A 14,776-nucleotide genomic window follows, 5' to 3' on the forward strand; every position below is an offset into this window, starting at 1 on the left:
CGAATGCATTGGTGGGGTCTCAGCTCTCTTTGACTTGGCAAGCCACACAACTGCAGCAAGGGGGGCAAAATCTTTCCTACATTGGTAGTGGGAGCTGTGTCACCTCAGGAATTTCCATCCCTAGAGGTTTTTAAGCCTCGGCTTGACTAAGCCCTGGCTGCCATGATGGAGTTGGGGTTGGTCCTGCTTTGGGAAGGGGGTTGGACTCGATGACTCCTGAGGTCTCTTCCAGTCCTAGGATTCTATGATTTCAGCAGGGCAAAGAACCATTGATCATTAAATAACCCTGCACAGCATCTTCTTCACAGCAATAGTAGGCTGCTAGAGAAGGCAGTAGGTCTAGCTCCGTGGTTTGAGCTTTAGCCTACTAAATCTATGGTTGTGGGCTCAATTCTTGAGGAAGGCCAATTAGGGATCTGGGGTAAATCTGTCAGGGGTGGTACTTGCTCCTGCTATAAACATAGGAGGCTGGACTTGATGATCTCTCAAGGTCCCTTCCAGCTCTAGGAGATAAGTATATCTCCATATTATTATTATTATGAGGCCATAACACAATTAGAGTACATTTTATATAAGAGAGGCAGGTGAGATGTTCTTTATAAAGGTACAATTTGCTGAATATGATTCTCATCCATGCATCATTTTGAATCTGAAGTTACCAGCATTGATGATGGATCTGTATTGTACAGGGAGTTACTCACCTGGGTAACATACAAAAGGGAAGATGCTTTTTGTGAGACATGATCTTACAGGCTCCCTACTGCTAGGTCTGTGACGGACATTACAGTTGTTACCCAAAAAGCACCAGCCGCTACATTTGTCATTAGCCCAGGGGGTTACTCTTTTGAGGTTTGACTCCAGATCGAGTTTGCAGATGACCCAAAAATGGAGGATCATAAATAATCATAAACAAGCATTGTTAAGGACAATACCATATTGACAGTACTCTTTGTTACAGAGCGTGAAACTCCCTTCTTTGCTTTTTTCCCTTCACAGGCACCTTATGCACTGACGAGCCGGTTAGACATATTGGTGACCTTATGCCAGGTTTTAACCTCACCTCTTCTGACCCTTCAAATTTCATCCTAATGGGCATCCCTGGCCTAGAAGCTGCCCACGTCTGGATCGCCATCCCTTTCTGTGCAATCTACATTATTGGCCTGTTGGGAAATTTCACTCTTCTCTTCATTGTAAGCAAAGAGCAGACCCTGCACAAGCCAATGTACCTACTGATGTGCATGCTGGCGCTCACCGACATCGGATCTACCTCCGTCGTGCCAAATACATTGTGCATATTTTGGTTCAATTTGAAAGGCATTACGGTTGGTGGTTGTCTCACCCAGGTGTTCTTCCTTCACACGGTCACTGTGATGCAGTCAGCCATCCTCGTGACAATGGCCTTTGATCGCTACGTTGCCATATGCAACCCCCTGAGATACAGCACTGTCCTCACCAACACCCGAATAATGAAGCTTGGGTTAGTGGGTTTGCTAAGAGCTGTTCTCTTCATACTGCCCATGCCCCTGCTCCTGAACAGGCTGCAGTTCTGTGCCAACCGCATCATCCCCCACACGTACTGTGAGCACATGGCTGTGGCGAAGATTTCGTGTGGGGACATCACGGTCAACAATATATATGGGTTGGTTGTGGCATGTGTAGTCACTGGGTTCGACCTGACACTCATTGCCTTGTCCTATGGTCTGATTATCACAACCGTCCTCAGACTCTCCTCCATGAAAGCCCACCAGAAAGCCCTCAACACCTGCACAACCCACATCTGTGTGATGCTGACGTCTTACACTCCGTGTCTCTTCTCCTACATGTCACATCGGTTTGGTAAGGGCATCGCTCCCCAGATTCACATCTTCTTAGCCAACCTCTATGTCCTCGTTCCCCCCATGCTCAACCCCATCATTTATGGGGTCAAAACCAAAGAGCTTCGTGACAAAGTGGGGAAATACACCTGCAGAATGTGAGCACTTGAGGCCACTTAATTGACACCCATGTGATAAGAGGGGAAAGGATATTTCCTCATTAATCAAAATTTCTCCGTGCCAGCGTGGCTGAGTTCAGGATTGTGGAAGTTCACAGTCTCAGAAGTTCCTAATGACTTAGCATTCCACCACCAATCACACCCCTCTGCATTACTGAATCCCCCCTCTCCGACCATCATCTGACCTATTTCAGTGTCACCTGTCAACCCCCACCTCCACACACTCTATCACTCATCCTCTCCGTGACTTCCAAGCCACCAGAGGATGGTGGCTTTCTCACACAAGGTGGCTTTCCATTAGAACCTGTGTAAACAGGGATCATGACCAACTTAGAGAAGTTCCACTTTCAGATAGCCTAAATCAACGCCATAAACTACAGTGCTAAATGGCTTTAAAATATGTGCAATGACCTGGGAAGGGAGTAGCAAATCCTATATGGAGGATAGATCCATCAATACTTATTATTCAGCATGGGTAGGAATGGTTTCCCTTGCTTCTATTGGTTAGAGGCTGGAAATGAGTGACAGTGGAAGGATCACTTGATGAGTCCCTGTGCCGTTCATTCCTTCTGGGGCATCTGGCATTGGCCACTGTTGGAAGACAGGGCACTGAGCTAGATGGACCTTTGGTCTGACCCAACATGGCCGTTCTTATGTTCTTATGTACTGTGCACAGTTCTTCGCAACATATATTGGCTGGTAGCACTTTTTTGGCCCCTGTTTTGTGAATACTTGGACAGCTGGGGTAGCTGAAGAGAGGTTTACTGGCCTCGTACTTAGGCCAAACAAGTTGAGCTTTTTTAGCTTGACACTCTAATGTGGCCATGGACAAACGCCTTTTGGGTTATTTAGGACATTTATACCTGCGGCACTTTCACTACCCTTTAGCAACCTGGCAGATGAGACATTGCTTCCTCAGCTACTTGGTAGAAACAAAGCTGAGCAACAAGAAGGTGTAGAAAACATTCATATATCTGAACCAACTAAACCAATTTTGAACAGTTTGCATCAAGGAGAGCAATTACTGCCGAAACGCATGGACGGCAGCGGAAGCATTCGACTTTTGATGAAGACACTGAAGCTGAAATGTTGCATTTTAGAGAATAACAGCATCTAATGGAACAAAACCAATTGGTGCCTATCATGGGATCCCTTTAGAAATGAGTAGCATACTAATATTATTGTTGTACTGAATATATTTTGGGCTCCTTCTGGGCTATGGTAGTGCTGTGATTGACCATTTTTGGATTTGAAACCTCTGCCGACAATCTGTTTGGATACAAGTACCAGTATTGGGGGTTTCAATGTGAATTTGATTTTCTTTTCCACATGTTGCTAATGAATAAACAACGCTTTCCTTTATGACTTGGCGGATAGGTCAGCATGTTAAGAATAAAAGCCCATTTGTTTCACTAAATGGAGTGTTCTGACGTGTTAGTTTCAAGTGACTCTGGATGATCAGTGCGGTAGAAATGTGGGAGTCTTTCAAACTAGGATGGAGGCAGAGGAACGGCTGGCAGACCCACCAAGGCAGAGCTGGGGAAGTCCAGATCTGCTGTACTGATGGGGAGCCAGGGCTGAGTTGCAGAAGGGAGTGTAGGCACAGAGAAACCGGCCATGCCTGTAGTAACAAGGCAGCTGAGCACAATGAACAGCCAGGGAGAGCAAGGTGGGGCCCTGGTCAGAGGGCCCAGTGCAGGGAGACATCACCAAAGAGGGCCCTGAGGCTGGACTCAGAACAGGGAAAAGAATCTAACAGGAGGGCAGATGCTGGGGAGAAGTGTCCTGCTGCCTACAGCCTAGAGGCATGCAGTCACTACCAGGGCAGGTGCCTTGTTGGTGGTATCACCGCAGTGCCTCCAGCAGGGTGGCCTGCAAAATGTGAGGGCTTGATTTTGCACTTTCCTTACATTCCACAGCCAGCTGTGTGTCATGTCCTGTGCCCCCAGAACTGGGTTCCTTGTTTCCTTGAACCTTTCCCATTTATTTCATATTATTCTTTCATTGCTGGTTAATACGTGGTATGTGGTTTGAACGTAATGCAGTGAGCAGTGGGCTAGGAACACATCTAATGCAGAGAGAGAGCAGCTAGTGGGGAAACACCAATCCCTGTTCTAAGAGACCCCTAAGAGACGTGGGGTCAAACCTGAGGTCAAACCCAGAGTTGGCCTTTGACGTGGGATGTACGGGTGATGACCAACGGTGACATACTGAAGGAGGCAGAATTTTATTTTCCCACAGCTGCTAACCAAGAGCCAGAGGGACTTACGGAGAGGAGACTAAGGGGGGATATGATAGAGGTCTATAAAATCATGCCTGGTGTGGAAAAAGTGAATAAGGAAAAGTTATTTACTTATTCCCACACTATAAGGACTAGGGGTCACCAAATGAAATAAATAGGCAGCAGGTTTAGAACAAACAAAAGGACATTTTTCTTCATACAGCATATAGTCAACCTGTGGAACTACTTGCCAGAGGATTTGGTGAAGACCAGGACTTTAACAGGTTTCAAAAAGCGCTATATAAATTCATGGAGGTTAGGTCCATCAATGGCTATTAGCCAGGATGGGTAGCAATAGTATTCCTAGCCTCTGTCTCGAAATGGGTGACAGGAGAGGGATCATGTGAGGATTACCTGTTGTGTTCCCTCTCTCTTAGGGTTGCCAGATGGTTTAACCTAAAATAACGAGCAGCACCCCCCCACACAAAAGAAATACCCACTGGGGAAAAAATTCTGTTGAGGGAAAAAAAAGGGGGGGGGAACCAAAGTTGCTGAGAAAAAAAAAGGACCCCAAGAGTTATTAAGCAAAAATTAAAATAAATAAAACAGCATGAAATCAGCATGGCCCCTTTCAAGAAAAGAATTTAGGCTTTTTGCCAGCGGCCATCTTATTTTCTCGATTGGAGACAGAAGGCAGCTTCCCTGAGGAACCAGGTTAACGGGGAGTTCTGGGAGAGGAGGGAGGGGGCCCAGCGGGGCAGGAGCTGGTCTCAGTTGCTGAGTGTGTTGTAGGGTTGCCAGGTGTCCGGTATTTTTGCCTCCTGGCACGGACAATAAATCAGAAAATACCAGACATTTTAGAAACCAGAAAATACTGGACAAAAATACCTGGCAACCCTACTCTCTCTGGGGCAGCAGGTATTGGCCACTGTCAGCAGATGGGATACTGGGCTAGATGGACCATTGGTCTGACCCAGTGTGGCCGTTCTTATGTTATGTTCTTATGGCAGCAAACAACCAGCCAGACAGGTGAAAGCATTTGCGGAAAATCATGCCAATCTAGACGTAGCCAATGGCATTATTGTTTCTCTGTTCCTTTCCTAAGGGTCCCAAACCTTCCATTAGCGTTTTTCACCACTGATGCATATTGAACAGACATTTTCAGAGAACTATCTACAATGTCCCCAAGTTCTTTCTTGACGGTTAACAGCTAATTTCGACCCCGTCATTTCATATGTGTAGTTAGGATTGTGTTTTCTGTTGTGCTTTGCTGCTATCATGTCAATCTTTTTGAAGCCTAGAAGTGGATCTTCCTCTTAACCTCATGGTGACATTCCTCCCCATATGATTATGACAGAATTATGACATATACAATGTATTTTGTACAGTCTGTCTTTTCCGGTGTCATCCGAGAAGTTATCCTTTGCTGAAAAGGATTATCCTATTTGTGTGAGAAGGACTCAGTTTGCTCTGACAATTGCTTCACAACGAATCATTTCTTCCCCTTTCCCATGGGAAGCTCCCAAGCTGTTGTGCCCAAAGGTCATTTTTCTTCTCTTCCCGCTGCCCAAGGAGATGAGGGATTTGTCTGTGAATCTTGCCCAACCTGAGAGTCCACAGAGACTCCGCAGGAGAATCATAAAGGTGGCTGCCCAGCAGGGCACGTGTCAGACAGGTGAGATCCATTCCTCGATTCTCTGGGTTCTGCTTTCCTGTCACGGGATGGAAGTTTCCACTCGCGGCTGAGTGAGAATGTGGTGAGTGGCTTGTTTCTGTATTACATTTAGTGCTAAGGGTCCACAAGGGTTCCAGGGTTTAAGTAAAGAAAGATCTTAGCTGGAATTCACCAATAGAATAACTTGAACTGTTTAGTATGGTCAGGAAAAAACACTGGATTTACCTGGTAAAATTCGAATGAGAAATGTACTGGAAATATTTTAGCTCAGTGTTTCTCACAGTGGGCCGTGGATCCACTCTGAGAAACCCACTCACTGGCCCCTGCGGTGTGTTTATGTACCGGCTCCGCACCCACGGAGCCTCACCAGCTTCCATTGGCTCTGGTTCGCCGTTTGCAGTCCAAAGGCGCCACAGGCAGCAGCGGCCCGACCCACACCACTTCCCGCGGCTTGCAAACAGAGTTCTGTCGACAGAAAGCGTTATTGCATCTACACTGTCCTTTGCATCTACACAGTATCTGTCGACAAAACTTCTGCCAACAAAAGCCTGTAGTCTAGATGTACCCTTGGAATCATCCTGTGGCCTCTAAGAACTGGTGAGGCCATTTGGACCAAATCAGAACTCAGAGGAAAATTGCTGAGCTCTCAAAATCATAGGCTCGGAAGTTCAGAACAATTAGGAAAAAAATTAAGGGAGGGAAGGGGTCTGTTCTCTCAGTGCCCCTGCATCTCTGGATCTAGAATGGGCAGCCAGCACCAAAGGGCAGTTTCTGGCTTTGAGGAAATCAGGTGGTGTTGGAAATCTCACTGGGGCAGTTTGAGGAACACCCAATCTGTGTATGGATGGGGGGGGCAGGGGTTCAAGGGGGATATGCAGTGTCCAGGTGTAAGTGAAGTGGAAACTGGGTGAAATGGGGATGGACACCCTGCCAAAGCACTGACCAAAGAAGCATAGTAGGTCCCCCTGTGACAGGAGCATCTCAGACTGTGACATAACTTGGACCACACTGTAGCAGACTGTCTCTGTCACCATCCCCCATCCGGACCATTCCTCTGCCCATAAGCAACTCCACTACAGCCTGAGGGCAACGTCAACCATGGATTATGATGGGCTACCATACATTCATGGTGTGTGGCATATTCAGGAAGTTACTCATTGTGGCTCCTTGTAGTCTCTGCCTCCTCTGTCCCACCCTCCAGGGCTGTCCCTCTCTCCATCTCTGCCCAGGCTGAGAGGCTGTTGGGGTTCCCTTCCCCCAGACAGGCAGTTCAAGATGATCTCCCCCTTTTCCCAGCTGCAGGTAGAGTCTGAGTTCAACCTAGGCCGAGGGGATGGTTCTGTGAGGTGTCACTGTGGGGTCTGGCACTTGGTTTGGTCCTGGGGGAGGGGTGTTGTTGTGTGGCATGGCCGGAAGTTTGAGTGGTGAATGTTCTGCATAGACACGTGGCCAGCACTAGGGGTGTGGGGAAGGAGCGGGAGGTATATAGGCCGACAAGCTGTACTGAGAGTTGTGCTGAGGCAAAGCAGCATGTAGACGGGTGGACGGGCAGGTGGACAGAGCTGCTGAAAGTAAATTATTCTTTGTGATTGTTGGTCCAAGGTCAGCGCTGAGACCTTCCCTGGCCCTGAGCGCATTTGGGGGGGGGTCTCAGCGTCTCTGCCCTGGCAAGCCACAGAACTGCAGCTTGGGGGTCACATTTTTTCTCACTCTTATGTACAGTCTTGGCTGTAATGTAAAATTAGGCCTTTCACCCGTGGGAAGAAACACTGATCTCTAAGGGTGCATCTACACTGCACTGTTATTTTGAGATAACGAACGTTATTTTGAAATAACAACGTGAGCCTCTATACCGCCATTCCGCCATTTCTAAATAATTTTGAAATCATGGAGGGCTTTTTCCAAAATCGGTAAACTTCATTCTACGAGGAATAATACCTACTCCAAAATAGCTATTCAAAATAAGGCGTGTGTAGACACTCCACTTGCTATTTTGAAATAGCCCCTCGCCAGGGTCATTCTGTTATTCCTCCCCACTGCCTCCTGGGACTCTAAGGCTGTGTCTAGACTACATGGCTCCGACAACGGAGCCATGTAGATTAGACAGATAGGCAAAGGCAAATGAAGCCGTGATTTAAATGATTGTGGCTTCATTTACATTTACATGGCTGCCGTGATGAGCCGACAAACAGCTGATCAGCTGTTTGTCTGCTCAGCGCGCTAGTCTGGACGCTCCCCTGCCTACATCAAAGCCCTTTGTCGGCAGCCCTGTTATTCCTTGTGGGATGAGGTTTACCGGGGCTGCCGACAAAGGGCTTTGATGTCGGCAGGGGAGCGTCCAGACTAGCGTGCTGAGCGGACAAACAGCTGATCAGCTGTTTGTCAGCTCAGCGCGGCAGCCATGTAAATTTAAATGAAGCTGCAATCATTTAAATCGCGGCTTCATTTGCCTTTGCCAAAAAAACAAATCTACATGGCTCCATCGACGGAGCCATGTAGTTTAGAGGTATCCTAAATCTACATCTACATTAGCGAAGCCTGCCTCAGACTAATTCTGAGGCTTCCCTGCAGTGTAGACATGCTATTTCAAAATAAGTGATTTTGGAATAATTATTCCAGAATAGCTTATTTGAAAATAGCAGGGCAGTGTAGACGTACCCTAAGTGACACTGCTAGCCATATTCTTCATAGAGATTATAATATAATATAATATAATATAATATAATATAATATAATATAATATAATATAATATAATATAAATCTTCTTTGTATGCATGTTCTGTGTTTATATCTGAAGTTATAAATATTGACTATATATTTGTATTTTTAATATAGTTACATTGGGTACTGGCCACTAGGAAAGATGTAGATAGCAGCTTGAAAAGAGCTTTTTTGAGGCAATGAACCGTTAGGAAAATCAATAGGCCTTAGGAGAAATTTATCTCCAACCTAGTGAGCCTTCCTCAGTATGCTCCATATAGCATGGACCTGCCATGAAGGCAGGGAATTGGATTTGATGGCCTCTCAAGGTCCTCCCAGTTTTAAGAGTCTATGGTTCTATGATTCAATGAATGAGGGCAGGATGGTCAAGATGTGGGGTCCTGTTCAAGCGAGCTATTTGGTCTGTAACCTCTCTATTGTTGATTCGTAAAGTGGCTGCTCAGAAATCCTGCAGGTAACAGATGTTCGTAGACCAGAAGGGATCTTTGTGATCATGGTTTTTCTTCCTGCAAAGCGCATGCTGGAGAATTTCCCCAAAATTATTTCTAGAAATCTATGCTATTGGTTTTCCATGTAGGGACTTCCGGGTCTGTTGGTACCTATAGCCTGTTTTCAAGTCAAACCTTAACCATCTTTGTTAAATGAAATAGATTGAGCTCTTGGAGTCTCTCCGTATAAGGCAGGTTTTCTCATCTTTTCTAATTACATTGACTTTTCTCTGAACCCTTTTCAGTATATCAATATCCAACTTTCATTGTGTTAACCAGAACTGGACAAAAGATTCCAGCAGCAGTCGCACGAGTGACAAATATAAAGGTAAAATCATTTCTCTGATTCTCCTTCAGATTTCTCTGTTTGTCATCCTGTGATAGCGTTAGCTCTTTTAGCCACAGGGGCACGTTGGGAGCTCATGGTTAGCTAATTATCCCTTCTGGTCCACAGCTTGGTCAGAGTCATTGCTCGTTCCATGATAGTCCTTCATCATGAAAGCACCACCTACATTTTCTTTATTCCCAGATGTGCATATGCATCTGGCTGTATTAGAACACATCATTTGATCTGACTCAGTTTTCCAACTAACCCAAATTACTCTGAATCTGTGGCCTATCATCTTTATTATTTACAATCCCCTAGTTTATGTGTCATCAGCAAACATAATCAAGATCCAGCCAGGAGAAGAGTAAACAGATGAGTTGCTGACAAGTGTCTCTGCTTCAGCGTGTCAGTTAACGTCTGTAATTTATGTATCAGGCAAAGCTGCAAGAAAGTGCCTCCCCAAAAGACATAAGGGAAGTAACCGAGGTGGAGGTCCAAATCCAGAAATACCAACACCCTTGCGCCCTTCATTCCCATTCTATTCAACACAAAGTCATAATCAATAGCTAGGGTGTGTCTACACAATAGCGTTATTCCGAAATAACAATGTGAGCGTTTACTCAGCAATTCTGTTATTTTGAAATAAATTCGAGATAACGGGCGGCTTATTCTGACTTCTGTAAACCTCATTCCACAAGGAATAACGCCTCTTCTGCTAAATTTTGGAATAGCAGTAGTGTGGATGCTCCACTGCTGCTATTTTGAAATAAGTCCTCCCTAGGGCCATTCAAAGTAATTTCTCCCCAGTGCCTCCTGGGGCTCTTAAATCGAGGTATGACATCCACATTAGGGGAGCCTGCCTCGGACTAATTTAGGGGCTTCCCTATCGGGACATGTTATTTCAAAATAAACTATGGAGGGAAAACCATGCTCCTTCTCAGTATTGGAATTGCAACGTGGAACAGACCCATCATGTATATATTCCTGCTTCTCACAGTGACAGCCCCAGCTCTTCCTGCCAGAGCTATCCTAGAATCCCAGGGCTAGCAGAGACTTCAGGAGGCATCAAGTCCAACCTCCCACCCAACGCAGGACCAACCCCAACTCAATCATCCCAGCCAGGGCTTTGTCAAGTCACGACTTAAAAACCTCTAGGGATGGAGATTCCACCTCCTCCCTAGGGAACCCATCCCAGTGCTTCACCATCCTCCTAGTAAAGTAGTTTTTCCCAATATCCAATCTAGACCTCCCCCACTGCAACTTGAAGTGGGTGAATGGGGATGCAGGGCATTATGTGATCTTCTTCAGGCAATCAACCGAATGCCTAACAGCTAGAAATGGGTGTGTCCCTGAAACAGGGGGATAAAGGCTTTTTGAAAATATGTATTTAGCTGTAAGTATTATGACTGGATAATCTCAGTATCCATGTAAATGTCCAAGACTCTCATGATTCATGTTTAGTTCATGGCCCCAACCACATCTTGTGTCAGTGAGTTCCCCAGTCTAATTAGTGTGAAGAAACCATTCCTTTTTTAACGTTTTGAATTTGCCATGGTTCACGTTGAACAAATGTCCCTTGTCTTGTGAGACAGAGAGAACACATTCTCCATCTAGAATCTATGAGTTGGTATCATATACATTTTCCCCCAAGTCTCCTCTAATTTATCTCCTTTGTAAGGTAACAGTCCCAGTCTTCTTAACTTCTCTCTCCCCTTTGATCATTATCCTTGCCTTTGCATGAACCCCTCTAGAATGGCAATTTCCTGTTCTAAAAGGGTTCCAGTACTACACAGAGGAGTCCAGAGGAGGGTGAAATGTTAACCAACTGATCTCATAGCATTACATTTTCTATTTCACTTAGGCTATGTCTAGACTGCAAGCCTCTTTCGAAAGAGAGCCTCTTTCGAAAGAGAGCATCTAGACTGCACGCAGAACTTTTGAAAGAGCAAGCCGCTTTTTCGAAAGAAAGCACCCAGTGAGTCTGGATGCTCTCTTTCGAAGAAGCCCTATTTACATTCAAGAACGCCTTCTTTCGAAAGAAGCACTTTCGAAAGAAGGTGTTCTTCCTCGTGAAATGAGGTTTACCGCCGTCGAAAGAAAAGCCGCGTTCTTTCGATTTAATTTCGAAAGAGCGCGGCTGCAGTCTAGACGCAGGTGAAGTTTTTTCAAAAAAAGGCTACTTTTTTCGAAAAAACCCCTGAGTCTGGACACAGCCTTAGTGTAAGCAGGAGGAGAATCTATGACCAGGGTTTCACAGAACTGCCTATCGTACAGCCCAAGTCCTTGTCCTGAGTTCATAATGTTAAATTAGAACCTTGTTAGTTGTTTGAGGAGTTCAAGATTTTCCCTCCAATGGGAAGACCGGTTGCAGTTATTGATATCCAATTTCTCCTCCCATCATGTTGCCCATCCATGAGACTTGGTTATCTCCCTCCAAAGACTTCCCTAAACAGCACTGCATCCTAAATAATCGATTGCTCTCTGTATATGTTGGCACCTTACTGCACCCACTTTTTAGATCCCTAATAGGTATAAAATATTCACCATACTATTTGTTATAAATTGTATAACCACCTTGCTGTGCTTCTCTCCCTTCATAGGCACTATGAGCATTTCTAAGCCCAATCCAGGCATCAACAACCTCATGGCAACTTTCAACTATACCCACCTTAACCCTACAACTTTTGTCCTTATGGGCATCCCTGGCCTGGAAGGTGCCCACATCTGGATTTCTATCCCTTTGTCTACGTTCTACATTATCAGCCTGCTGGGAAACGTCACAGTTTTGTTTGTGGTAGGCAAAGAGCAGACCCTGCACCAGCCAATGTACCTGCTCCTCTGCATGCTGGCGCTCACTGAAATTGGGACTTCTACCTCTGTCATACCAAAGGCCCTGTGTATATTTTGGTTCAATTTGAAAGACATTACAATGGGTGGATGCCTCACCCAGACTTTCTTCCTTCACACATTTTCTATGACACACTCAGCCATCCTGGTGACAATGGCCTTCGATCGCTACGTGGCCATATGTAACCCCCTGAGATATGCCACCATCCTCACCAACACACAAGTAGCTAAGCTTGGGCTAGTGGGCTTGCTAAGAGCTGTTCTCTTCATTCTGCCCATGCCCCTACTCCTGAGCAGGCTGCCGTTCTGTGACAACCACATCATCCCCCACACATACTGTGACCATATGTCTGTGGCAAAGGTGTCGTGTGGGAACATCACATTAAACAAAACTTATGGGTTAGTAGCAGCATTTATAGTAATTGTGTTAGACCTGACACTCATTGCTCTGTCCTATGGCTTGATCATCCGGGCCGTCCTCAGAATCTCCTCCAAGAAAGCCCACCTGAAAGCCTTCAGCACCTGTACCGCCCACATCTCTGTGATGCTCATATCATACCCGCTCTTACTTTTCTCCACTCTCACACATCGGTTTGGTCAGGGCATCTCTCCGCACGTGCACATCATCTTGGCCAACCTCTATATCCTCGTCCCGCCCTTGCTCAACCCTTTCATTTATGGGGTTAAAACCAAAGAGCTTCATGACAAGCTGGGCCAATACATCTGCAGGGTGTTACCCCTTGGGATTACTGACATTAAACCTGGGTGAACAGAGAGAGAAAGGCCATGTCCTTATTAATCAAGGGTTCTGTCTCCTAATTTGGTTAAGATGAAGCAACATGGAAATTCAGTCTAAGAAGTCCCTCCGATCTATCCCTCTATAACCAAACACTGCTCTCTCAATTTCTTGGATCCCTCTTTCTGACCATCACCTTATCATTTTCAGCATGACCTGTCCACCCCCATCTTCACACAATCTGTCACTCAGCCTTTCTGTGGTATCATAAGAACATAGGAACAGCCATATGGGGTCAGATCAAAGGTCCATCTAGCCAGGTGTCCTCTCTGCCAACAGTGGCCAATACCAGATGCCCCAGAAGGAGGGACCCCAACAGGTAATCCTCACATAATCCCTCTCCTTTCACCCATTCCCAGACAAACAGAGGCTAGGAACACCATTCCTACCCATCCTGGCTAATAGATTCATGGAAGTTAGGTCTATCATGGCTATCTAGCTCTTTTTTGAACTCTGTTAAAGTCCTAGTATCCATACCACCAGGATGTACTGCATTTTTCTGAAGCAATGTGGCTTTCGGTTAGACCACGTGTGAACAGGTTTCTGGATCGATTTCAGGAAGAGAAGCTATGGTTTTTGATAGCCTAAGAAAGTAACTCCAATGCTGAGCTTCTTAATTATATGTACAGTGATCCAGATGTAACTGCCATCGGGCAGATTTGAACCTTGGACTGTTGGAGCTTAGTGTAGGAGCTTCTACTGTTTCAGCTAAAAGCCAGCTGCTTGTCAGCCCAGGCTGTAGAGCTCCCTTGTTCCTAGCTATTGCCATAAGTGGTCTAAGTGCCACTGCATGGGACAGTGACTCACACTAGGGCTATGTCTACACTCGCGGCAAGAAGTCTTGCGCAAGAAAATGTCCACACTGCCATGTGCGTGCTGTGCTTTTGCGCAAGAGCTCCCATGGCAGTGTAGACTCTCTCTTGCTCAAGAAAGCTCCGACGGCCATTTTAGCCATAGGGCTTTCTTGCGCAAAAAATCCCTGCCACAGTCCACACTACCCTCTTGCGCGAGAGCTCCTGCACAAGAAGGCTTACACCTGTTAAAAAGAGCGTAGCTCCTCTGCAAGAAGCCCTCTCTTACCATGCTATACTGTAAAATTTCCTTGCGCAAGAGCGGGTGGGCAGTGTAGAGGCTCTGTGGATTCTTGCTTAAGAACGGCCATACTTGTGCAAGAAGCCATGAGTGTAGACATAGCCTAGGGGTGTGGATTACATAGGGAGCAAAAATTACCAGATTTCTCTATGTCCCATAATTCAGAAAGTCTGGATTATAAACCAAATATTCCCACTGGAAACTGCTAATACAGAAAATATGCTGTAGAATTAAAGACGTACTAGAGTTTGTTTCTGAAAGTTGTGGGAGTGTGTTTTTTGAGAGCTGGACTGTGTTACCCTGGATTTGAGGAGTGTTTACATCCAGAATTAGTAAAGTTCCAGCATGGAGCACAAGCTGACTTGGTCATCCGAACCTAACAGCAGAAGGTCACGCATTGGCCAGAGAAAATGATTCATAAGTGCATAAAAATGGGGTGATTTGGGGGTTACCACTCCTTTTTAGTACTCCTTAAAATACTAACTAGGTAACAATTAGTAACTACTCACCCATTGGACAGGATTTTATAACATGTGACTCATCTGGGGCAAGAGATAATAAGAATCAAGCCAAACCAACTACTAGTGGTTCCTTAATTTAAGCACCTGAAGACG

General features: G+C 45.7%; 2 protein-coding genes across 2 annotated transcripts; both read left to right on the forward strand.

Annotated features, from left to right (window-relative positions):
- The first annotated feature begins 1,040 nt into the window (after window positions 1–1,040).
- LOC102455758 (olfactory receptor 52E2-like) lies at window positions 1,041–1,976 on the forward strand. The gene has a single exon (XM_006134189.3). The coding sequence runs from the start codon at window positions 1,041–1,043 to the stop codon at window positions 1,974–1,976; it is 936 nt and encodes a 311-aa protein (XP_006134251.3).
- A 10,095-nt stretch (window positions 1,977–12,071) lies between these two features.
- LOC102455267 (olfactory receptor 52E4-like) lies at window positions 12,072–13,043 on the forward strand. The gene has a single exon (XM_006111801.2). It carries the CDS (start codon window positions 12,072–12,074, stop codon window positions 13,041–13,043), a length of 972 nt encoding a protein of 323 aa, XP_006111863.2.
- The last annotated feature ends 1,733 nt before the right edge of the window (window positions 13,044–14,776 follow it).

This window comes from Pelodiscus sinensis, chromosome 1, assembly GCF_049634645.1.
Source record: "Pelodiscus sinensis isolate JC-2024 chromosome 1, ASM4963464v1, whole genome shotgun sequence".
Taxonomy (NCBI): domain Eukaryota; kingdom Metazoa; phylum Chordata; order Testudines; family Trionychidae; genus Pelodiscus; species Pelodiscus sinensis.